At 43.4% G+C, this 24,633-nt stretch overlaps 1 protein-coding gene across 1 annotated transcript in view; it reads left to right on the top strand.

Moving 5' to 3' along the window:
- The window catches only part of LOC124031423 (A disintegrin and metalloproteinase with thrombospondin motifs 9-like), a 74,394-nt gene extending 49,996 nt beyond the window's left edge, over positions 1 to 24,398 (top strand). The window contains exons 29-40 of the mRNA XM_046342647.1: positions 221 to 388; positions 5,786 to 5,962; positions 12,907 to 13,077; positions 13,213 to 13,407; positions 13,510 to 13,639; positions 13,766 to 13,860; positions 14,545 to 14,639; positions 14,748 to 14,881; positions 15,552 to 15,643; positions 19,009 to 19,113; positions 21,689 to 21,797; positions 21,949 to 24,398. Of these exons, the coding sequence (XP_046198603.1) occupies positions 221 to 388; positions 5,786 to 5,962; positions 12,907 to 13,077; positions 13,213 to 13,407; positions 13,510 to 13,639; positions 13,766 to 13,860; positions 14,545 to 14,639; positions 14,748 to 14,881; positions 15,552 to 15,643; positions 19,009 to 19,113; positions 21,689 to 21,778 (1,452 nt within the window). The 3' untranslated portion in view covers positions 21,779 to 21,797; positions 21,949 to 24,398. The remainder of the gene's footprint in view (positions 1 to 220; positions 389 to 5,785; positions 5,963 to 12,906; positions 13,078 to 13,212; positions 13,408 to 13,509; positions 13,640 to 13,765; positions 13,861 to 14,544; positions 14,640 to 14,747; positions 14,882 to 15,551; positions 15,644 to 19,008; positions 19,114 to 21,688; positions 21,798 to 21,948) is intronic.
- Positions 24,399 to 24,633: the final 235 nt, after the last annotated feature.

The raw sequence follows: 24,633 nt of genomic DNA, 5'->3' as shown, positions 1-24,633 counted from the left end.
AAAATGTCACTAACCTGTTGTGTACTCTGAAGCCCTGTAAATGTGATCTTGTTCTCAAGAAGAAGTAGACTGAAAAACTATTCAAGTGAATGATAAAAGTGTTCTATACTATACTCATCTGTCATCTAGTATTTGACATTGTTCTGGTATTTGATCTATGTACACACCCTTTCTATAAACAATTTATTACATTTGACCTCCTCTTGACCTCCTGTTGCAGTGTTCTTCCGCCTGTGGTAAAGGATCGAAGAACCGTAAGGTGAGCTGTGTTACCCGATCCGGTCGACCTGTTCCAGAGGACAACTGTAAACACCTGACCCAACCCAGCAAGGAGAGGAGCTGCCGGGGGCGCCGCTGTCCCAAATGGAAGGCAGAGAGCTGGGGAGAGGTACTCTTTAAACCTGAAATAAACACTACATGCTACCACCACCAATCATGCTTTCAGTTCAGCACTCATTATTTTTCCTTTTAATGCTCATTAACTTGCGGATTCACTGGTGCACTGTGAGGTATGTGTCTGAGTTGGCATTTTTTCTAACATGCACTACTGTTCAGTAATATGTGTTCTGTGGCACCTCAAAATGTGGCCTGTCTTCTGGGTTGTAGCTCACCACTCTGGCGGTTTGAGAGGATCCCATACTGGGCTGCTATCTGGGGCAGTGGGAGGGAGGGATAGCCATGCCTCCACTTTCATCTGGGCTTGGCTGAGGTAGACTTTAGCCAGCATGAAGCTCCACGCTCCTTCCCTCCCGCACGCCCGCTCTCCTACCCTATACCTCCCCAATTGGAAACATGTGTCAGAGGCTCCTCTTCCTCTACCCACCCAGAGCAATCTGGTCTCATAGACTAGAAGTAACATAGAAAATGAAAATCCATGACACTCAAATTAGCATGTTACATTTGAATCTTTATTTAATCTTTATTTTACTAGGCAAGTCAGTTAAGAACAAATTCTTATTTACAATGATGGCCTACCATGACCAAATCCTAACCCGGGATGACGCTGAGCCTATTGTGCACCGCCCTATGGGCATACCAATCATGGCCGGTTGTGATACAGCCTGGAATGTAACCAGGGTCTGTGTGACGCACCTAGCACTGAGATGCATGTCACCGGGGAGCCCAAAGACAGAAGGCAGAAGGTTACTTAATGCAAAATCAAAAGGAGTGTGGTTGGTCGGGGTGGATGGGCCGACAGATAACGCGAACGTCTAGCAACCCAAAGTTTGCCTGTTCGAATCTCATCACGGAACACTTTTGCATTTTAGATAATTAGCAACTTTGCAACTGCTTACTACTTTTTAGCTACTTTGCAACTACTTAGCATGTTACCTAACCCTTCCCCTAACACTAACCTTAACCCTTTAACCTAACTCCTAACCCTAACCTCTAACCCCTAGCCTAGCTAACGTTAGCCACCTAGCTTTTATTTATTTATTTTACATCCACAAAATAATACATACTATACCAGATGTAACAAATCATCAAAAGATCTGTCATTCTGCCCCTGAATAAGGTAGTTAACCCACTGTTCCTAGGCCATCATTATAAATAAGAATTTGTTATTAACTGACTTGCCTAGTTAATTAAATAAAGGTTACATTTTAAAAATACTAGTCACAGATTTTCGTTTACTATGTTATGGCTACCCCTGAGTCCAGGTTGGCCAGTTGAGACAATCCACTTACCACAGCAGGCCAGACACATTCCCAACATGCACCTCCCCAGCTGGAGACCCTGGTGCTTTTTCGCCCTCTATTCCTCTCTGTCTCTTTCTCTTCCTCTCTCTCCACTGATCAGGGGCCCAGAAGAGATACACATCTGCCCTCCATACCTAAGAGGACTTGTTATCTATCTCAAACAGGTCTATTGCAATCGTATTAATATAACCAGGTAACAAATGATTTCCCTGGATGTACTGTACCATAATTATTAAACAGACAGTCTATGGTATCCATGGACCATTTTACAAAATTGTAAAAAATGCACACACAAAATTACATCATAAAATAGGCAGATAAAACAAATGTAAAAAACACTCCACATGTTAACAACTGACATCCTACCCAGTTGTTCAAGGAAAACACCGCTCAGACACTATCTTAGTCCACTGTTGATAGTCCCAACAGGTTTGACATGTAAGCAATCTAATGTTGAAGATATAGAACTTTCAAAATACAGAAAGTGTCATGCAAAACGCATCATACTGTGACACATTCTGTATTTGGACTGTTATTGAGTGGTATTAGCCTTTAAGCCTTAGTGAGTAGTTCCTTCATAAACAATCAGCTTTATTTTGAATGTGATTATGAAATATGATGTTCAAGGAATCATTAGTCAATCGAAATCTAGTCTTAAAGACAGACTCAGCGATATGATGTAGATGCAGAAAGTAAACACCGTTGTGGGTACATTTCCACAACGACTAAGAGCGTTGATGCGTGAGGCTAAACTTCTCCCCTGTTTTGGTGCCCTGGCTACCACGCTGTGAACAGCGTGAAGGGAACCCATGCACTTGTCCAGATACTGTGTGAGAGTGAAGTGTTGCATCTCGCCCATCGCAATATCTCCGGTGCTGCTCGTGGCAACGTCATTTAGCTGAGTCTACCTTTAAATACTACAATTATGGCATTTCACACTGGAAATATTCCTTCTTCAAGCAGGTGACCCTAATATAAAATAAATCCGCTGAAAGCTTTTTCACTTAATCACATTTAGTTTTTCTTGTTTTGAGAATGAAAGTAATACACATTGTTGAAATACAGAGAGGATGATAGGTAGCATAAAATGATGGAATGCTTGGGGCTTTTAATGGTTAACATGCAACTAATTTAACAAGGTGATTTCTCACCTCTCGCTCTGTGAGCCTCAGGAGGGTATGGACATCTGGATGTGTTTACTGATCCACACACACACACACAGTCCTCTAACCTTTAGGAGCACGTACAGTCGATTGGGTGGTAATAACATGTACACACACACACAATAATATACACATTAACAGATAGACAAACTCACACACACAACAATATACACTTTAACAGATAAACAAACTCTCTCACACACACACACACACACACACACACACACACACACACACACACACACACACACACACACACACACACACACACACACACACACACACACACACACACACACACACACACACACACACACACACACACACACACACACACACACACACACACAATAATATACACATTAACAGATAGACAAACTCACTCACACATACAGACACACACACACACACACACACACAATAATATACACATTAACAGATAGACAAACTCACACACAAATACTCACTCAAAAACACACCAATAAATACACTTTATAATCAATTAAGACACTTTATAATCAATTAAGGCATGTGTGGTAATGATCTTCATGTGCCTTTACCACATAAAAGCTCCCTTAGGAAAAATGCACTGTTTGCCATTAATGTTGGTGCACAAAACCAATTCAAATGTAAGCACAAACAGTATCAGGATTAACAGTATTGTAACGACCCTGGGTTTATAAGCGCGGAAATCGACTCTGACGCTGGAGCATGCTTTTGCAGCACATGCGATAGCGCGCCGGACCTCGGGCTAGAAGGTCGAGGGTTCGAGACCTGCTCCCCACTGTTTCATTTGAAAGTGGATCTTTTTATTTTAAGATGATAAGCATACACATTAAAACGTATAAACATGATTAGATTTGCCATATTAATGTAATTTTATGTTTCTAATACAGTATTTTTAAAAGACCTAGATAGGCATGCTGAACATGCACAAATGTGAGGAAAACAAGGTAGTAGTGAACATTACATTCTTAGAAAACATGTTTCCAAAGGGGTTCTGCGACTGTGCCTATAGGAGAACCCCTTCTGGTTTCAGGTAGAGCCCTTTTTGGTTCCAGTTACAACTCTTTTGAGTTCCATGTAGAACCCTCTCTAGAAAGGGTTCTACATGACACCTAAAATGGTTTTACCTGGAACCAAAAGGGTTCTCCCTGGAACTAAACAGGGTTCTTCAAAGGGTTCTCCTATGGGGACAGCCAGAGAAAACGTTTTGGTTCTAGATAGCACCTTTCTAAGATTCTTCCCACCAACCATTATCATTCTTTTTACTTACATGTTGGGATTTTCCTCCAGATGTATTTCTGTTGTGTGCAGCTGCAGATGAAATAGATGAAATGTTTCACATTTCTTGCACTTTTTAAGATAAAAAAAAAACTGGGTTAAATCATCAAGACATTATACATTCAAAATACAATGTCCTCAAGGCAGGGGTTCAAACTTGACTGTCTAGTGGACACTCCCTCTACTCTCTCCCTCTCTCTCCCTCTCCACAGAGGGTTGAAATCTGCTACTTATTAACACAGAGGAGCCGGGAACACACGTGTGTAAAGAACCCCATCCGTCTGGAGGGTTTTCACTGTGGTTACATTATGCCCCGCTTTTTAACACACTTTTTTACAATTCTGCAAACACAACCTTGATTCAAGCTTACATTTTTCTTGCCCGCAACGTCCGGTGGTTAGATCGTTTGGATCAAAGCTCTAGACCCATACTCTTTGGAATAATACAATATCATGTTTTGCAATGATTATGATGTGTTAGCTTTTACTTAGAAGTACTGCTGTTGATATTGAGGCAAATTGTAGTGAATGGTATTGAATTGAAATGGCAGTGAATGATATTGAATTAAAATTGTAGTGGTACAGCAGTCAAAGACTTAATAATAAGCTGTGTCCTTCAACCTGAAGCCAGCATGTAATTCTAATTCAAGTTGTATTATATATAAACCATAGAGGGGTCTGGTGTGAGTCAAACAAAATGGCAAACCATTTATGCCATTTAACTACGTTTCTACCTATGTCTTTCAAAACATTAGTTTCACAGGCTCATGTAACCGAAGTGCTTTGCTTGTTAGTGTAGTCTCGTGCAGGGACATAACCTTATTGAAGACCTAAAGACTTATGCCAACTAACCCAGGTGAAACTCCCGGTAAGTTAAACCAGTGTGTGTGACTGACATCTTTGCTGTGGAAGGTAAGGAAGGTGGGTGTAGCGTAGCCTTGAATAGTGCGACCACCTGTATGTGGGTTCCTGAATTCAATTCCACACAGGTCTAAAAGGAGGGTAATAAACATAGAAATTAACAACAAAACTCTACAGATGTAGCATCTTAATCTGAGCCAGTTTGCTACAGCAGGACAAGAATCATGCTATCAAACTATCAACTTCAGAAGTCTTTTTAAACATCACAAAATAAAAATTAAGATCCTACACCTGTATGTTAAAGAGTACATCATTTGCATATTTGGTTTCAACAAGTGTATAATGTTAATGTAGGAAGTAGTTGGCAAGACTAATTGTTCCACTGGGACAGGTGATTAGAAGACACAATTAAAACTAAAGAGAGAGATGTTACACTTGTATTGTCAAATATGATCCTTTGAGGTTATATCAATTGCAGAGATAAAAATAACAGTGCCTCTAATCATTTTTGTTTGAATTGCATTCAATAATACATGATTCAATGAAATTCTGCTTCCTGTGTTTTTTTATAGTCAATTCATATTCCGAAAAAGAATAGTTCATATATAACAAAAATATCACACGTTGATTTCATTTTTAGTCAACTTGTACTCAAATAACTTGGTAATAATTGGAGAAGAAAAATAGGTGGAAATGAATGACATCACAATCAAGTAAATATCAGACGTGTAGAGAATCGTTTTTAATACATCTTACCTTCTGTCCTGTTCTGTTTCAGTGCTCAGCGTCATGTGGCAATGGAATACAAGAGCGGGAAGTTTTCTGTGAGGTTGGAAACCGGCGCAGCCCGGAGGAGACTGAATGCCCCCCATCCTCCCGTCCGGCCTCCAGCCAGACCTGCCGGGTCACTGACTGCCCGTCTCCGTACCGGTGGAGCAAGGGAGAGTGGCAATCGGTAAGTGCAGCCTTGACGTCTCTCCGGATAACCATATTTGCATGTTCTCCGAAATAAACAATCAGCGTGCGCGTCGGCGTGTCCACTCAGTTGGCGCGTGGATATTTCGCGCACTGCTGTTTCAAGCGAGTTGCAGCGCAGCTGACAGACAGAGTAGGACCTCACGCTCGTCCCAGAGACATTCCCTGTCAGGAGGGGGCTGAGGGAGCTCCAGAGCGCGCAAAGGCTCGTGTGTATCGAATTACTTTTGTGCCTTTAATGTCAAGCAAACCTTTTTAATTGGAGAACAACATTCTTAGTATTGCAAACAAAAATACTGATTTGGAAAACAAAACATTAACCAAAAGTATTGAGAGCAAAATAAACATATCCAGGAAATCATTTTGAAAGGAAAGAACAAATTAATTGTAAAATAATTAATGCAAAAAAACAAAAAAACAAAAAATTCAGCTAAACATTTTCAATGATAACTTCCCTCTTTGCTTGCAATTTTAAAAAAAATATTTGGTTAACTTACCCTGCCATTTGCTTTCTCTTCCTTTTTTGCTTTTCCCAAGTTTTGCCAGATTCATTGCCTGTACATGGGGTTTAGAGGGAGGCATAGATGATGTGTCTCTATTGGTCAACCTTTTTTGGAGTGACAGTTCATCCTCATTTATGACCACTGCCTTATTATGTAGCAACATTTGAAATTGTGTTTTTTTTTACATTGAATAAAAGTAGAGACTCCGTGATAGTAAATGGTATATCATACACAGCAGTTTGAGGAACAATGGGAAAGCAATTCTTCTTTGAAAGTTGATGAACTTGTAACCGCACTTTTGAGAAAATGTCCCTTGAATGTTTTGGTACACCTACTGGAGAGCTCTTTGTCTACACCCGTTCAGCATGGTTCACACCCTCTTAAGCCTTACCCCAACCCATCTCTTTAAGGTTTCACATGTGACGCCATGTACTAAACAGAGTGAGTAGTTTAGTAAACAACAAAGATTTCAAGACTTAAAGTTGTAAACGTAGTAGCCTACAATAAGGAAAAACCCCAGGTAAAAATACACTTTATCTAGTCCTTGTCCTTATAACGACATAGGGCGAGACCCAGATGCAGACACTGGAGGCAGATGGTTCGAGTGTGTGATATTTATTGAAAAACAAGGGGCAGGCAAGAGGCATGTCGAGGACAAGCAGCAGTTCATAAACCAGGTCAGAGTCCAAAAGGTACTGGTCGGCAGGCAGGCTCATGGTCAGGGCAGGCTGAATGGTCAGGCAGGCTGAATGGTCAGGGCAGGCTGAATGGTCAGGCAGGCTGAATGGTCAGGGCAGGCTGAATGGTCAGGGCAGGCTGAATGGTCAGGGCAGGCTGAATGGTCAGGCAGGTGGGTACAGTGTCAGGGCAGTCTGAATGGTCAGGGCAGACTGAATGGTCAGGGAAGGCTGAATGGTCAGGGCAGGCTGAATGGTCAGGCAGGCTGAATGGTCAGGCAGGCTGAATGGTCAGGGCAGGCTGAATGGTCAGGCAGGCTGAATGGTCAGGGCAGGCTGAATGGTCAGGCAGGCTGAATGGTCAGGGCAGGCTGAATGGTCAGGGCAGGCTGAATGGTCAGGGCAGGCTGAATGGTCAGGCAGGCGGGTACAGTGTCAGGGCAGGCTGAATGGTCAGGGCAGGCTGAATGGTCAGGGCAGGCTGAATGGTCAGGGCAGGCTGAATGGTCAGGCAGGCGGGTACAGTGTCAGGGCAGGCAAAGAGTCAGAACCGGGAGGACTGGAAAAACAGAGACTAGGTAAAACAGGAGCACGGAAAAACACGCTGTTTGACTTGACATGTCCTGTTACTCTGCGGGAACGGCAGACAAGTCCGAGGCTTTACCTAAAACTGTAGGAGGACAGCCCGGGGGAGGCTGTGCCGCCTTAAGGCAATGTGAGTGGAAGAATGGGCTCCAACCCAGGATAGAACCAGTGGTCCACTCAATAAGGGAGTTGTGCCTCAGGAGCCATGAAAATCCAGAGTGAGAAGCTGTATGGACTTACCGTGATTGCCTGATACCCGCAGGTTAGTGGGAACTCTGCTGTGCGTGACTCTGCCAATGGAGGGTCCGTCCAGTGCTCTGGTGTCCATGGGAACGGAGAGGAGTTGTGAGGAGATACCTAGATTAGATACCAGAGTAGCGTCCATAAAACTATCATCAGACCCAGAGTCAATGAGCACCCAGAGAGATTTAGACCGGTCACCCCACAGCAGGATAACATGAAAAGGAATACGGGTAACGTTAGAAAACTCCCAGTCTGGCCCACCAGTGTACTCGTATCTAGTGATGAGCCTGGTCTTTTACTGGGAAGGTGGCTATGTAATGACCCGCAGCACCACAATACAGACAACTGTTGGAGCTCAGCCTACGTTAAACGTTCCTTAGACGATAATCGAGCTCTGCCCAGTTGCGTAGGCTCCAGAGTGAACGAGTCGCCCATCCCTAATGATTCCTGAGAGATCTCGGGTGGCTTCAGTTCCTCTCGGAAGTACAGATGTCAGGGACTTCTGGGGAGCATTGCTGCACAGCTATTTTAAGGTCTCTCCAGTGTCGTTGTCCTGTTGGAAGGTGACCCTTCACCCCAGTCTGAGGTCCTGACCGCTCTGGAGCACGTTTTCATCAAGGATCTCTCTGTACTTTGGTCTGTTCACCTTTCCCTTGATCCTGACTAGTCTCCCGGTCCCCGCCTCTGAAAAACATCCCCACAGCATGATGCTGCCACCACCATGCTTCACTGTAGGGATAGTGCCAGGTTTCCTACAGACATGACGCTTGGCATTCAGGCCAAAGAGTTCAATCTTGGTTTAATCAGACCAGAGAATCTTGTTTCTCATGATCTGAGAGTCCTTTAGGTGCCCTTTGGCAAACTCCAAGCGGGCTGTCATGTGCCTTTTACTGAGGAGGGGCTTCTGTCTGGCCACTCTACCATAAAGGTCTGATTGGTGGAGTGCTGCAGAGATGGTTGTCCTTCTGGATTGTTCTCCCATCTCCACAGAGGAACTCTAGAGCTCTGTCAGAGTGACCATCGGGTTCTTGGTCATCTCCCTGACCAAGGCCCTTCTCCCCCGATTACTCAGTTTGACCAGACAGCCAGCTCTAGGAAGAGTCTTGGTTGTTTCAAACTTCTTCCATTTAAGAATGATGGAGGCCACTGTGCTCTTGGGGACCTTCAATGCTACAGACATTTTTTGGTACCCTTCCCCAGATCTGTGCCTCGACACAATCCTGTCTCTGAGCTTTACGGACAATTCCTTCAACCTCATGGCTTGGTTTTTGCTCTGACATGCACTGTCAACTGTGAGACCTTATATAGACAGGTGTGTGCCTTTCCAAATCATGTCCAATCAATTTAATGTACCACAGGTGGAGTTGTAGAAACATCTCAAGTTGTAGAAGGAGGATCAATGGAAACAGGATGCACCCGAGCTCAATTTCGAGTCTCATAGCAAAGGGTCTGATACTTATGTAAATAAGGTATTTCTGTTTTTATCAGGATGTAACATTACTTTTAGGTCAAACCAAATTGGTACTGCCTATGAGTAGAATCAGTGCCAAGTAAAGACTTGTAATGACTTGCAACCATAGAGTAAAATACTATATACGTGATCTACCCCTATGCTTGCAACCTCTACCTACTATCTATCCAAGTAGTAGCAGGCTTACCTAATATAGGATAAATATTACAGCAGGTATAGAGGAATTCCATGAGGATTAGCTCCTACATGGAGAAAATGCCCTCCGCTGTTATCCAGCCACATCTGGAACTACTAACAGACAGTCAGGCAGACAGACAGGCGGGCGGACGGACGGACGGACGGACGGACGGACGGACGGACGGACGGACGGACGGACGGACGGACGGACGGACGGACGGACGGACGGAGAGACAGACAGACAGACAGACAGACAGACAGACAGACAGACAGACAGACAGACAGACAGACAGACAGACAGACAGACAGACAGACAGACAGACAGACAGACAGACAGAGAGACAGACAGACAGACAGGAGAGACAGATGGACACACACACACACACACACACACACACACACACACACACACACACACACACACACACACACACACACACACACACACACACACACACACACACACACACACACACACACACACAGCCAGTGTGAGAGCCAGGCCGCAAAATAATAAACACATGCTTAACAAAATTGTCTATAGTACATGCACACTGTACAGTGTACTCTTAATTAAAAGCTTTCAGACAGTAGTGCCCTAGCTCTTGAAACCCCAAGGCCATACAGCACTGAAGTCCCCTAGTAGTGCCCTTGTTCTTGAACAGCCACATACCACTAGAGTAACTTCAGTGCATCATATCTTGCTTGCTGGCTGTGATAGAAATGATTGAATTATGCTAATTAGCTAGCTTGCAAATAGTTTCAATACATTTTCTAAATGTGAAATTACAAGACACAAAAGAAGTGTGTTTCCCGATGTCCTCATTAATGTAAAGTTAATGCTATCGAGCTAGGCTAGTCAGTCCCAGTGACTAGCTAGTAGCCATTGAGCCCTTTTTTTAGTCCAAAATGGAAATAAATAAAAATCAATCAAGCTTTTTCATACACTAGCTCGCTAGTTAGCAGAAAACACTTTTGCTTCTCAGCATTGCCAGCTAGCTAGGTAGCTATTGAACATAGCTGTACTGGCCATTGTTTTAAGCTGCTAACTTTAGCTGGGATTTTAAAAAATGAGGTTGATCTTTCACTCCAAAACAGGTTGACCAATAGATACACATCATCTATGCCTCCCTCTAAACCAACCTACACAAAATGATATACCAAAACTTTTCAAATGCAAAAAAAGGCAGAGAAAGCAAATGGCAGAGTAACTTAAACACATATAGACAAAATTGCAGGCAAAGAGGGAAGCGTTTCACTGAAAATGTTTGGTTTTTTTGCGTTCATTTACATTTCCTTTGTCTTGCCTTTCAAAAAGATTTCCTTGCAATATTATTAATTTTACACTCAATATTTTTGGGTTCATGTTTTGCTTTCAATATCAGTATTTTTGTTTGCTGTAATAAGAATTTAGTTCTCAAATTCAAAAGGTTTGCTTGACACTAAAGGCACAAAAGTTCATCCATATGACAGCAGTGCCTGTGATAAAAATCAGATGACTCCCTTTCTCTCATATGCACGATTCAACTCCTTTACAAATACAGTAGGCCCATAGAGCTGAAAACATACTGGATACGGGCTTCAGAGGCACACTGTGTTTCAACTTCTCAAGAAATGTTTTATTGAACCTAGTACCTCAACCCAATCTGATCTCATCAACTAATTTTCTTTAGGTAAGATAGGCCCATGATCGGCAAGTTATCAAACACTGCTTTCAGGCTATGTTGGTTGGGGTTAGTATTTTTATTCAGGAAGCCTTAAATCTAGGTCAACAAGCAGCATGAAATCACTGCACTCAGAGGAGAGTGTAGCCTAATTAGTTGGGAGAGCTCGGCACCCCCTCACGCTGCAAACAGCTGGAGGTAATTATGGCAGTTCACCTCCTGCTGCTGTGGGACGTTTGGCGGGTCAAGTTCAGTCTCGAAAACTCGACCCTAAGCAGTCACTGTTGCCTAGGGTAGGGTTTTCGAGACTAGGTCATGTTGCCTCAGCTAAAGTTCCAGATGCGGGAATTTCTTGTGCCTTTCTAGTCTGTTTAGCTACTGCTATACCTCAATATGCTTCATCCAGATTTAAAAGAATGGTATAGGTAGGGGGCCTACAGCAATAGCTGAAACATGTGCTCTGACAGCTAGACATGTTCATTTCCGCCATATCCTGTCATTTTTTTAGGCCTAGTGCTTAAGCGGGCTATGGGTAGGGCCTAGTTTCTGGACCAGCCGATATGATCAGTTAACCTGAGAGCTTGAGGAAAGGGTTTAGTGGAAATCTGCTCTTTATTTTCCTCGCCATATCGTGTAATAACAGGCTATGCCACTCATTCTAATAACTATGAGTTGTAATATATCATTATACGAGCTAGGCTATGTTACTCTGTCCTTCTGTCCAGTATAGGTATTTGTAAGTATAGGCTACTTTGAGCTGTTGAAGTATATAATTTTATAATACCACGTTTAGAATGTTTTTACATGAGTCCAAACTCAACAGCCTGCTATGGCAGGCTACTTTCCACTAAGTCACACCATGGCTCCTCATCTCACAACAACACTTCCAGGTATTTTAGTTGTTTGACAGCGTTGGACACATAAGGTAGATGAAGACCAGCTGGAGTGCATTCGTAAGAGCTTAGGTGTTTCTGACGCAAGGCAATGCCTCTCTAAGCCCTTCCAAAAAAGCTTGTAGCTTGGATTACCACCATAACACAGCGTCACAACACTTGAGTTACTACATACATCTGGATGTAGAGAACCAGGGTGACGGCCTGAGACTTCACTCAGCTTCAGTCAGTCCGGACTATAAACACATCACAACTGCTGTTAAGTCCATAAGCACACTGCCATCATGTTATTTAGGCAATTCTCACTCTTCCTCCAGCATATTTGTCCAAGACTGTGTCAGATCAGCAAGGTCACATACTGCAAGAAGTCTTGCGGAAAGTCAAAAGGACGTGTTGAAATTGTGCAAATCCTAGTGTTGTAGTATTACCGTTAGTGGTCAGGCTCAGTAATGTTTTCCGCCTCCGATCTCCTGTTCTGATATCCATATTTGATGTAGGTAACGGTCTTAGAACAAACATCAAATAAATCTGTACATAAATCACCTTGACATTTGGAACCAACCTTTTGCTGGTGCTGAAAAGAAACCCACCCCTTCAGTCTTTTCAACTCTGAGGACTCAGATAAGGGCTATGGGAAGGATCTTGGGGTCGTTTTCGACGACATTAACTTTGATTTTCCCGTTGTTTGTGATGTTCCCGCTTCCATTCCAGTGTAGTAAGTCGTGTGGGTCGGGCCACCGGCGTCGAGCGGTGCTCTGTATGGACCAGACAGGGGAGGAGGTCCATGAGATGTTCTGTGTGGATCAGAGAAGGCCAGATGACTCTGAGAGCTGTAATACCCACGTCTGTGAGTTCATCTGGATCACAGGGGACTGGACAGAGGTGAGAGTCAATGAATGGGCCTGTTTCAAAATGCAACCATGTCACTTTAATAATCTTATCTAACATTACGGTCCTATCTGATCGTGCTTGATTGCAGTGTCGTTATCATACCGGATTCTCTCTCTCCTGTGGCAGTGCTCGGCCAGCTGTGGACAAGGATACCACAGACGCCTAGTCTCCTGCAGTGAGGTGCATGCTGGGAATGATAACTATGAGTATGGGCATCAGTCTTTGTCCAACTGCCCTGGGACCCCCCCTGAGAGCTACATGCCGTGTAGCCAAAGACCCTGTCCTCCAACACACGAGTGGAGAGTTGGAGTCTGGGGACCTGTGAGTGGCATCCAGTCTCTATGTATTATCAGTGTTACAGTATGTTCAGTGCTTTTTTCATCCTGGCAGGCTCCCTTACACCTGCTCTTCTCTCCCCCTCAGTGTTCAGTAAGCTGTGGAGGTGGGGTGATGGAGAGGACAGTGCAGTGTGTGTCTACTGAGGGACAAGGCAGTGACAGTTGTCTCTCAGACACTAAACCAGAAGCCAGCAAAGTCTGCAGCAGCCCTGCCTGTGAGTAGACATACAGTAGCCTCAGCCTCCACAGACTCCATAACTCCTGTTATACTGTATATGTGTAATAAACCTCTATACCATAGCTATACCTCTCCTAAATATGTCCTTTGTTCTCTCACTTAGGCCATCTGCCCACTAGCTGCAGTGACGTCCAGAGTCTGTCTGGCGTCCAGCCTGATGGTGAACAGTTTCTCAACGTACAAGGAAAAGCACTCAAAGTAAGACCATGGTATCATCTTTCTTATTAAGTGCACAATGCAAAGTTTTATAACATTTTATATAGTGATTACTGACTTATTTTGCAAATGGAAATGGTAAATGAATCAGTCAATAAAAACCTGTTGGCCAGTGATCATACATGGCTTTATATGTCTGTCTGTCTGTCTGTCTGTCTGTCTGTCTGTCTGTCTGTCTGTCTGTCTGTCTGTCTGTCTGTCTGTCTGTCTGTCTGTCTGTCTGTCTGTCTGTCTGTCTGTCTGTCTGTCTGTCTGTCTGTCTGTCTGTCTGGCTGGCTGGCTGGCTGGCTGGCTGGCTGGCTGGCTGGCTGTCTCTCTCGCTCTCTGTCTGGCTGTCTCTCTCGCTCTCTGTCTGGCTGTCTGGCTCTCTGTCTCAGTCAATAAAAACCTGTTGGCCAGTGATCTGGCTACATCTGGCTTTGGCATGTGGCTGTCTGTCTGTCTCTGTCTGGCTGTCTTGTCTGGCTGGCTCTCTGTCTGGTCATCTGTCTGGCTGTCTGGCTGTCTCACTCTCTGTCTGGCTATCTGTCTGGCTGTCCGTTTGAGAACCAGGCTAACCCAGGTCAGGTTTAGAAATAGCGTGTGTCATCCTGAAGAGGTTTTGATTTTAATTTCTGGGCTCGTTCCTCACGCCTTCCTCCTTATCCACCTCCTCTTCCTCCTCAGGTCTACTGTGCAGGAATGCAGACTGACAGGCCGCAGGAGTACCTCACCTTGACGACCGGAGAAGGAGAGAACTACTCTGAAGTCTTTGGCTTCAGGTAAAGCAACCTATGGGGCTGTGGATTACTTCACGTGTCATCATGTAACACTGTCAAAAGTGTGGAGGACACATTTTATATGAACTTGGTTGCTTTTTTTCTCTTCAGACTGATAGACCCCACACAGTGCCCTGCTAACGGGACCAGGAGAGAGGACTGTGAGTGCAGGAGAGACTACACCGCTGCTGGCCTCTCCACCTTCACCAGAGTACGACTGGACCTCAGCAAGATGCACATCATCAGTGAGTGGGCCAGAACCAGTTGCAGAACACATTCAGCATGGCCACATAGACTAGCCTACCAATTATTGAAACACACACACACACACACACACACACACACACACACACACACACACACACACACACACACACACACACACACACACACACACACACACACACACACACACACACACACACACACACACACACACACACACACACACACACACACACACTACATCAGATTTCATTACACCAACCTGAATGTCAATGCTAACCAGCTAGTGTCAGAGTACCATGCTTGGCTCCCCCAACATGCTTGGAAGTCAGAGCCTCCTCCCCACTCCTCTCTATCCTCACATAGACATTTCATTAAGTCCAAGCAGAGTGGGGTTAATGGGATCAAGATGTCTTTTAGGAGCACACAATTAAAGGGCCTTAGGGGATAAGTAGATGGAATTATACTGCTATTGCCATTATGGTGACCCCTAAAAGGAAGCCTGGATTCAGGTTATGTGAAAGTGTACTCATTTTGGAAGATGCAGGCTGTTCTTTTGATGTTATATGAGCTGTCGTAGTTATGCTGACCAGTCAAACAGACCGAGCTATGTTCCCGATTCATTTTTCACCAAGCTTCTGTCATGTTTACTAATATGTCCTGCCATTGTTTCTCTCTTTTGTCGTTCAGCCATTGACTGGCAGTTTGCTTTCACACGCGACGGCCACAGAGTTCCCTTTGCCACAGCTGGAGACTGCTACAGCGCTGCCCGGTGTCCACAGGTAAGAACTGCATGGCCAGGGAGCCGCTGGGAGAGAACTAGTGGAGACTAAAAAGGTTTGACTCAAGTCTTCACTAGGGTGTGAGTTCTGAGGTTAGGACTAAGGACTTGTATGGACTTAACTAGTCTTGGTTCATCTTGTTTACCAGCTGTGTCTTCGGTAGTGTGTCTGACCATACAATTGTGCTGTTGAGTTCAATGTGTGCTTAGTTCCAGCAGAGCCTAATGCTCAAGAGGTTAGTCAGATGCTGAGTGTGGTGATACTGTGAACAGAGAGAGCAGGGGTGTGTTCTGTGAGTGGGGACCGAGCAGAGCAGACACACATGGCCTGAGGACAGAGAGGCCCGTCTGTCTGAGGGGAGATTTGGAAACACTCCCTGCCTGTGCCAGTGTCTGCAGATCAGATCCTGTTAGTCTGTGAGAGGAGACGGCTCACACACACACACACACACACACACACACACACACACACACACACACACACACACACACACACACACACACACACACACACACACACACACACACACACACACACACACACACACACACACACACACACACACACACACACACACACCAAGCCCTGGCAAACACACATCAAATACACCCTGTCTACAGCTGGCAAACCGACACACCATGTGCTGTCCCTCTACACTCTCTCCCCTCACCACAGATGCTGCATGTGAGACTGTATTAGTCCCATGTCTTTCTGGTGTTGTGCAGCGTCTCCCTCAACTGGGGTCTGCCCTCATATCAGAGACAGGGGAGTGTGTGAGGTACAGGAGCAAATGGAATGGCACCAAGTGCATGGAGACCATGTATTTGATACCATTCCACCCATTCCGCTCCAGCCATTACCACAAGCCCGTCCTCCCCAATTCATGTACCACCAACCCCCTGTGGTGTGAGGGAGTGCACCGGTACAAGGCTGTGGAGGGTGTCTGTGTATGTGTGTGCTATCATGCGTGTATGTGTCTATGTGTACACGTGTGTGTACGAGCACAAGCTCCAGCCAGTACATGAAGAGGGGGTTCTACTGTATGTGTATGTGTCACCTTTCCCACAGTCCGATCCAGCTCCCACTGTGCAGCAGGTACAGTGCCTTTGTGTTGCAGCCTGAATATTAAATGGCTTCAATTGAGATGTTGTGTCACTGGCCTAATTCTAATTACCCCATAATGTTTTGAGACATTTTTGAGACATTTTTGTTTATGAATAAAAAATGATAAGCTGAAATGTCTTGAGTCAATAAGTATTCAACCTCTATGTTATGGCCAGCCTAAATAAGTTCAGGTTTTAAAAAAAAAATGTCTTAACAAGTCACAAGTTGCATGACTACCTCATCTCTACCCCACACATCTCCATCGAGCAGTGCATTTCAAACACAGATTTAACCACAAAGACCAGGGAGGTTTTCCTAGAAGGGCACCTATTAGTAGATGGGTAAAAAAAGAAAAGAAAACTAGACATTGAATATCCCTTTGAGCATGGTGAACTTATGCATTACAATTTGGATGGTGTATCAATACACCCAGTCACTACAAAGATACAGTCGTCCTTCCTAACTCAGTTGCCGGACAGGAAGGAAACCTCTCAGGGAATTCACCATGAGGCCAATGGTGACTTTAAAACATTTACCGAGGTTAATGGCTGCGATAGGAGAAAACTGAGGATGGATCAACAACGTTGTTATTCCACAATACTAACCTAATTGACAGTGTTTGCAATAAGGCACTAAAGTAAAACTACAAATATGAGGCAAAGAAATTATGTTTATGTCCTGAATACAAACCATTATGTTTGGGGCAAATACAACACATCACCAGAGTACCAGTCTTCATATCTTCCAGCATGGTGGTGGCTGCGTCATGTTATGGGTATGCTTGTCATCAGAAGGACTATGGAGTTTTTTTAGGATAAAAACAAATTGTATACAGCTAAGCACAGGCAAAATCCTAGAGGAAAACCTGGTTCAGTCTGCTTTCCAACAGACGCTGGGAGACAAATTCACCTTTCAGCAGAACAATAACCCAAAACACAAGGCCAAATCTACACTGAAGTTACTTACCAAGACGACATTGAATGTTGCTGAGTGGTCTAGTTACGGTTTTGACTTAGGCGTGCAAATCTCATAGAGAGTCACCCAAAAAGACTCACAGCTGTAAACCCTGCCAAATGTGATTTTAACATGTATTGACTCAGGGGTGTGAATACTAATGTAAATTAGATATTTCTCTATTGCCTTCTCAACAAATTTGCAAAAATCTCCATTTTTTTTACATTCACTTTGTCATTATGGGGTATAGTGTGTAGATGATTGAGAAACAAAACATATTTAATGCATTTTGAATTCAGGCTGTAACACAACAATATATGTAATAAGTGAAGGGGTATGAATACTTTCTGATGACATGTATGATTTGTCTCCGTGGTGTCGCAGACTGCAGTCCTACATCTTTTAAAGGCACCGGTTCACCTGCTTTCCCCTCACTTTTCCTCCCCTCTTCCGACTCATTTCAGGAGACGTGTTTCCAATGACCCAAAAAGACCCCAATTGATTTATTTAACCAGGAAGGGCTCATTGAGATTTTAAAATCTCTTTTTCAAGAGCGTCCTGGCCAAGATAGGCAGCACCAAGTCAAAACAAAAAAATGACAATGAAAGCTATTTGCCAAAACATGTTGGTTTTGCTAAGTTAATAAAGAAACATTCTATTGTTTGCCAAGAGTTAGTGAACATGTTTTTCATTTCCATCAACACAACACACCACTTATCCACACATTTAAATTAGCCATACACTACGCCAGGATTTCCCAAACCTGGTCCTGGGGCCCCCCCTGGGGGAACTTTTGGGGTTTTGCCCTAGCACTACACAGCTGATTCAAATAACCAACTAATCACCAAGCTTTGATCATTTGAATAAGTTGTGTAGTGTTGTGTAGGGCAAAAAACAAAATGTGCATCCCTTGGGAACCCGAGGATTGAGTTATGGAAAACGCTGCACTACACCATGCTCTGTGAACTTGACAAATACGTATTTATGCTTCCATACTAGAGTTTCAAGAGACACTCAACTGTAGATGCTTACCTCTGGCTGAATGATCTACCCCGCTCTGTTTATAGCTGTTGGTACCGTAAAGGGGCTGGTATTTGTCCATGGGTTTTGTCTGGCTTATATCAGCTGGGCTTTGATGAAACGTAAATGCAGCTGCTGCATGTTAGTAAACTGCTCTCTACTGCTTTCTGTGGTTGGCGTAGTGGGGGGGGGTGCTGATATCTCTCCCTCCCCCTCTCTCTATCGCTCTCTCTTCATTTTCTCTTTCTCTTCTTCCCTCCCTCCTCCCTACTTCTATGTTTCCTCAGGGTCGATTCAGCATCAACCTCTCAGGGACAGGCTTCCAGCTCGCTGAGGAAACCAAGTGGATCTCCCAAGGAAACTATGCAGTTGCTGATATACACAAATCCCAGGTAAAAATATGATGCACATTCACACAGCATCATGGGCGGAGTGATTTAGATTAGCATCTTATATTCACGTTTCTGGTTTCAGACAACATCATTCTCCACTTTCCCTCCTTCCCTCTTTTCTCCCCCTACCCCCCCCTACCTCTCTCCATCCTTCCCTCCCTCCTTTCCTTTTGGCTTCAGAGGGGCCTCTGCTCTGGGCATTGGCCCAAGTGGACTCTGTATCCCAGACTCCCCTGGTGCCTTAATGCTGTTTTCCGACTGTAACACTAGTGCAGGGATCATCAACTAGATTCAGCATCGGGACGATTTTCCATAGCTAATTCTAACAGTGAGGACTTGTGAATAGCATAATCAAAACAGTTGCTTGGTGAGAAGGTGTTAAAGTTCACAGTTGGCCACTGTTATTTAAATGAAAAAGGAAAAGTACCAGAGGCCTGGCTTTGGCCCCAAGTGAGAGCAGGTCCCCTGGAACCGTGGCCCAATGAGACAAAGGGGCTGGCCTGCGTAGATGGAAAGAGAAAAGTCTGAGCCTTTTGGGTAAACCGCTGAGGGAAATCATATAAAGGAAATGTGCTGCTATGTGACTGGTGAGAGAGGAGCCTTATTGGGCAGCTGCCGAGGGAAGTGGGCCCTCCTGGTTTTGTAATGGAGATCAGGCTGAAGACCACTATTGGCAGGGAGAAAAAGGTTGAATCTGTCTCAAAGCCAGTGGAGCTTTGGACACTCAAGGTTAGCTGAACACTGGTTGTTTTAAGTCAAGTGTGCTGGAGGGCACTCAAGATGAGAGTTGCCAAACTTCAGAGGAAATGCCGCTCCTATTCATTCCGTGGGATAGATTTCTGAGGAAATGTTTTACCTGTGTATTTCTCAACCTTTCTAAGCTGAGTGTTCTGCATCTGTGCTTAGCTAATGATATGTTATTACTGTGTTTTTCTATGTAATTCATTAAGAGGCCCCATTTATTTTCCTCCCACCTTTATTTAACCAGGTAGGCCAGTTGAGAACAAGTTCTCATTTACGACATTTTACATTTTTGTGTAAAACCTTTACAATGTAGTCACAGAGAACCGAAAACAAAAGACCAAACCCTGAAATCATGATAAATGAGTGGATACATTGTTATTTGTGTTACTGTCACTAAACCATGTGGTATCCTGTTTACAGGTTTGTCGCTTTGGTTCTATTTTCACAAGTATGTGGTGAATTTTCAAAACTCGTAGTGCAAAACTCAAACTGGTAGCACTTGTTACGCAGCCAGTCTTCCATTCAAAAGCTTTCATTGTGTGTTCATTCTGTTTGCAGACATCTCTCAACACACAACCATTGATCTAAAATACAAGTTCATTGTGAAATATAATGAGTACATTAGTTTAATCACCAAAACACCAAATAATTATACCTTCTCAATTTGGTTATTTTTAACAACCAGTTTAAAGTCAAATAACAAAAAATGCTAGAAACATGTTTCAAAATTGTCCTTTGAATGTAGTATGCTACAGTGCTGTACATTATGCAATACACTTGCACTACCCATAAACATATAAAAAACATCACATTTTCATCATTTGTGTGATCAAAGTTGTGATCATTGAAGACTTATTTCACAATATAATTAAATGAAATAAATGAAAGAAACAATGTTTAGCAGGCACTAGTTTGCATCAAGCCTGTCTTGAGCATTTGGCCGTAGGTTCTCATCAAAATCGCGGTACATATCCTCAATGTTCACGCACCTGGTGAAAAACCTTTTGGCATAGCCAATCCAAGCCTGACATACTGTAGGTCTGGATTGAAACCATTGCATGCCTCATCCATGGCTTGGAGGGGGGTGGTACGCTGTCAATCATACATCTTCCGCCTGTATTGTGATTGTGTATTGTATTTTACAGTATTGTATTGTACTTGCGTAGTGGTCCCGTATGTGGCTTAGTTCATAAGAGCATGGCTCTAGCAACACCAGAGTTGGGTGTTCGATTCCCACTGGGGTCACATACCAAATGTGTGGACTTTTGTGTCTTTGGTTAAAAACGTCGATACTCTATTGGCCATTGCCATTTTAATAAAGCAATGTGAGCTGAGTAGTTCTCAAAATCTGTAGTAGACCAACCGGTTTACATGTGACATCTACAGGTTTATCAAATGGCTAAGTGATGATCAAATAGGAGCAGTCAGATTAAGTAATAGTACAATAGTACAAAGAGAAGAGAATCATATCAAAAGTCATGTGAGCGTTGCATTGTGAAAGGCAATTGCATTATCTGAGCATGTATTGCAATGTGAAACGTATTTCTATATGAAACACTGACACTGTAAGTAAGCGTTTCACTGTAAGGTCTACTACACCTGTTGTATTTGGCGCGTGACAAATGTGACAAATAACATTTGATTTGATTTGTCTGTTGTACTTAGTTGTTTCAAAACGTGCTTAAAGTTTTGAAACAACTGCCCTTTTGATGATCTGTTTTGAATTTTGTACTAAGAATTGTGAAAATGTACCACATACTTTGCACCAAAGCGATAAATAAAAAACAACTGCATTATAGCAGAGTAAATATTGTTCCTCGTTTGTCCACAGGATGGCAGCAGAGTAACAGGAATGTGTGGGGGTTACTGTGGGAAATGCACTCCGTCCTCCGGCTCTTACCTGCTCATCACAGTGGCCTAAATCTACAGTGTTTAACCAGGTGTGTAATAATAACTATTCTTTAGAAATATATCGTGTTTTATAGCATCAGTCTGTTATTATGTGTACCACCATTCCCCTCCTCATCGTAAACATGTGTTTGTATAGTATAGTAAAGTATGTGGTTTTGGCATCCCTTTCTCTCTTCACAGCGCTCTTCAAGCCAAGATGTCCAACCTCTCAGTGGTGCTACAGTAATGAGGATTCCATCCTCCAAACGACCTCTATTCCCTCCAATGTGTAAATATGTCAATAGAACAGGTGTAAGTACTGTACATAACATGGTAAATGACTTATTTATTATACTATATACTCAACATTTATTTTTGTATTGTAAGATAATTTAAGGATTGTGTTTTCTTTCTTGCAACAAACACCATGGACATCTATTCGCATTGCATTAACTCGAACATAAAAATGTGCCTTAGAAATATTTAACATATTCAGTCCAGAGTAGTTGCTTGTGTTTCTTGCGTTGTTGTGGCAGTGTTGCAGCCTGGCTCTTCTATGCCTTCAGATGCAGAAGGAGACGTTTTGCTTCACGTTTGTGTGTACGGACGTGGGCACTTTGTATGTACTTCTTTTTTTTACACTCGTAGCTGCATCCTTCAGCCTGTTTATTCTTATGCCGTATGGTGTCACTATCCAACCTTGTTCAGTGCCTGAGTGTTTTCCAACCCGTGTAGTAAGTGCTACTGTATGTTCCTACCTGGGTCTTAGAGTGAAGGCTGTTTAGGCTGGTCTAATTACCTGGTCTACACAGTCGCCAGCGGTGATCAGTGGGCTGGTGGTACATTAGTCAGGTGTGGTACAGGGACAGAGACGGCACAGTGAACCGTAGCGCAGTGTGCTGTAAAGGTCGATCTGGGACAGCCAGGGGGAATGCTGGTGCTGTCGAAGGCTAGCACAGGCAGCTGCTGCAGAGGCAGACCCAGCCAGGTGTTACTACCACAGAGGAACAACCCTGAGATGGGCCATATGCAGAGAGAGAGAGAGAGAGAGAGAGAGAGAGAGAGAGAGAGAGAGAGAGAGAGAGAGAGAGAGAGAGAGAGAACCCCTGCCTTGGTGGGACATACTTTAATATTTTTGCTGAGAGAGAAAAGTGAATGACATGAAAGTTGTGATGCAGAACCTTAACATTTCATACTTATCCGTGGAAGTACAAGGTGTCACCTACCCAGAGGGAGTGTGTCAGGGGAAGTGCCCCGGGGGGCTTGAAGGTCAGAGCAGAGACACCTAGAGGAGGAGAGGGAGGAAAGGCTTGCAGGCTGATCCAGAGAGATGTGTTTCAAAGCATCAGAAAGACTCACCTTTTGTTTGTTCTGGGTCTCTCAGGTGTTGTGACAGGGAATAGCCGTTATTCCTTAGTTTTGAGAAAGAGGCCGTATTCCCATGGCTATAACTACATGAATCAAGCAGAGTTTACCTCAGGCCTATAACAACACCAGTGTTCCATAGAGATTGGTTGATGTCTTAAAGGTCTAGGTGTCCAAATGCTGCCTCTAAGAACTGCTTACTGTACCTTTTTTCAGCCTTTATCTTATTGCCTTTCAACAGTCAGTCCATTTTTTTTTGCTGTGTGATGTAAAGTGTTTTGACAATATCAGGGTACTTTCTGTTTGAATGTGTGTTTATCTTATATACTGTTTGCAACCAATGCCCTTAATTAGATGTTTTTTTTACAAGACTTTTATAGAAAGTGAAAGTGAATGACAAATAATAATAACTATAATAATTTGTATGATTCTTTTGACATGATAAGATACTTATCCCAAAATGAATAATGTAAGTGACTGTGATGTCATAAGGAAGTTTAGTATATCAACTTACTGTACACATGTGAGGTTATTCTCGTGTGTATTTATTTGTTTGACAGGGTTTGGCGGGGTGGATGGACATTGGTACCTGAGATAGATTCAGAGGACAAAGCCATATTTGCTACATTTGCCTTTAAAAAAAATTAATGATGCCTTGAGAATATCAGCAGGACATTTTCATGACAGTGCAACTCTTACTTTGTCATGGTTCCGTCCAACCTTTCGCTAAAAGGGAATTCCACACCGTTGTAACCGATAGCCATTCTGAATTTATCCTTGGAATCATATTAGTTTAGATTTAATTAAGTAAAAAATGTTAAATGTTAACGTTAAATGTTTTATTGTCCAAATAATATCCTCCAGTGAAAAGGGATTGAAACTTTAGTCTGATTGTGAATATCTGATGATCCAGATTGTATATGTATTCTCAGGTGTTAAAATTAAGGGATTATTTGAACATTATATTATGTCTTATATTTATGTAACAATTTATAAACTCAGCAAAAAATGAAACATCCTCTCACTGTCAACTGCATTTATTTTCAGCAAATGTGTAGATATTTGTATGAACATAAGATTCAACAGCTGAGACATAAACTGAACAAGTTCCACAGACATGTGACTAACAGAAATGGAAGAATGTGTCACTGAACAAAGGGTGGTCAAAATCAAAAGCAACAATCAGTATCTGGTGTGGCCACCAGCTGCATTAAGTGCTGCAGTGCATCTCCTCCTCATGGACTGCACCAGATTTGTCCGTTCCTGCTGTGAGATGTTACCCCACACTTCCACCAAGGCACCTGCAAGTTCCGGAACATTTATGGGGGGGAATGGCCCTAGCCCTCACCCTCCGATCCAACAGGTCCCAAACGTGCTCAATGGGATTGAGATCCGGGCTCCTCGCTGGCCATGGCAGAACACTGACATTCCTGTCTTGCAGGAAATCACACACAGAACGAGCAGTCTGGCTTGTGGCATTATCATGCTGGAGGGTCATGTCAGGATGAGCCTGCAGGAAGG

The sequence above is a fragment of the Oncorhynchus gorbuscha genome, linkage group LG03 (assembly GCF_021184085.1).
Source record: "Oncorhynchus gorbuscha isolate QuinsamMale2020 ecotype Even-year linkage group LG03, OgorEven_v1.0, whole genome shotgun sequence".
Taxonomy (NCBI): domain Eukaryota; kingdom Metazoa; phylum Chordata; class Actinopteri; order Salmoniformes; family Salmonidae; genus Oncorhynchus; species Oncorhynchus gorbuscha.
This window is presented reverse-complemented; position numbering and strand designations above follow the sequence as displayed.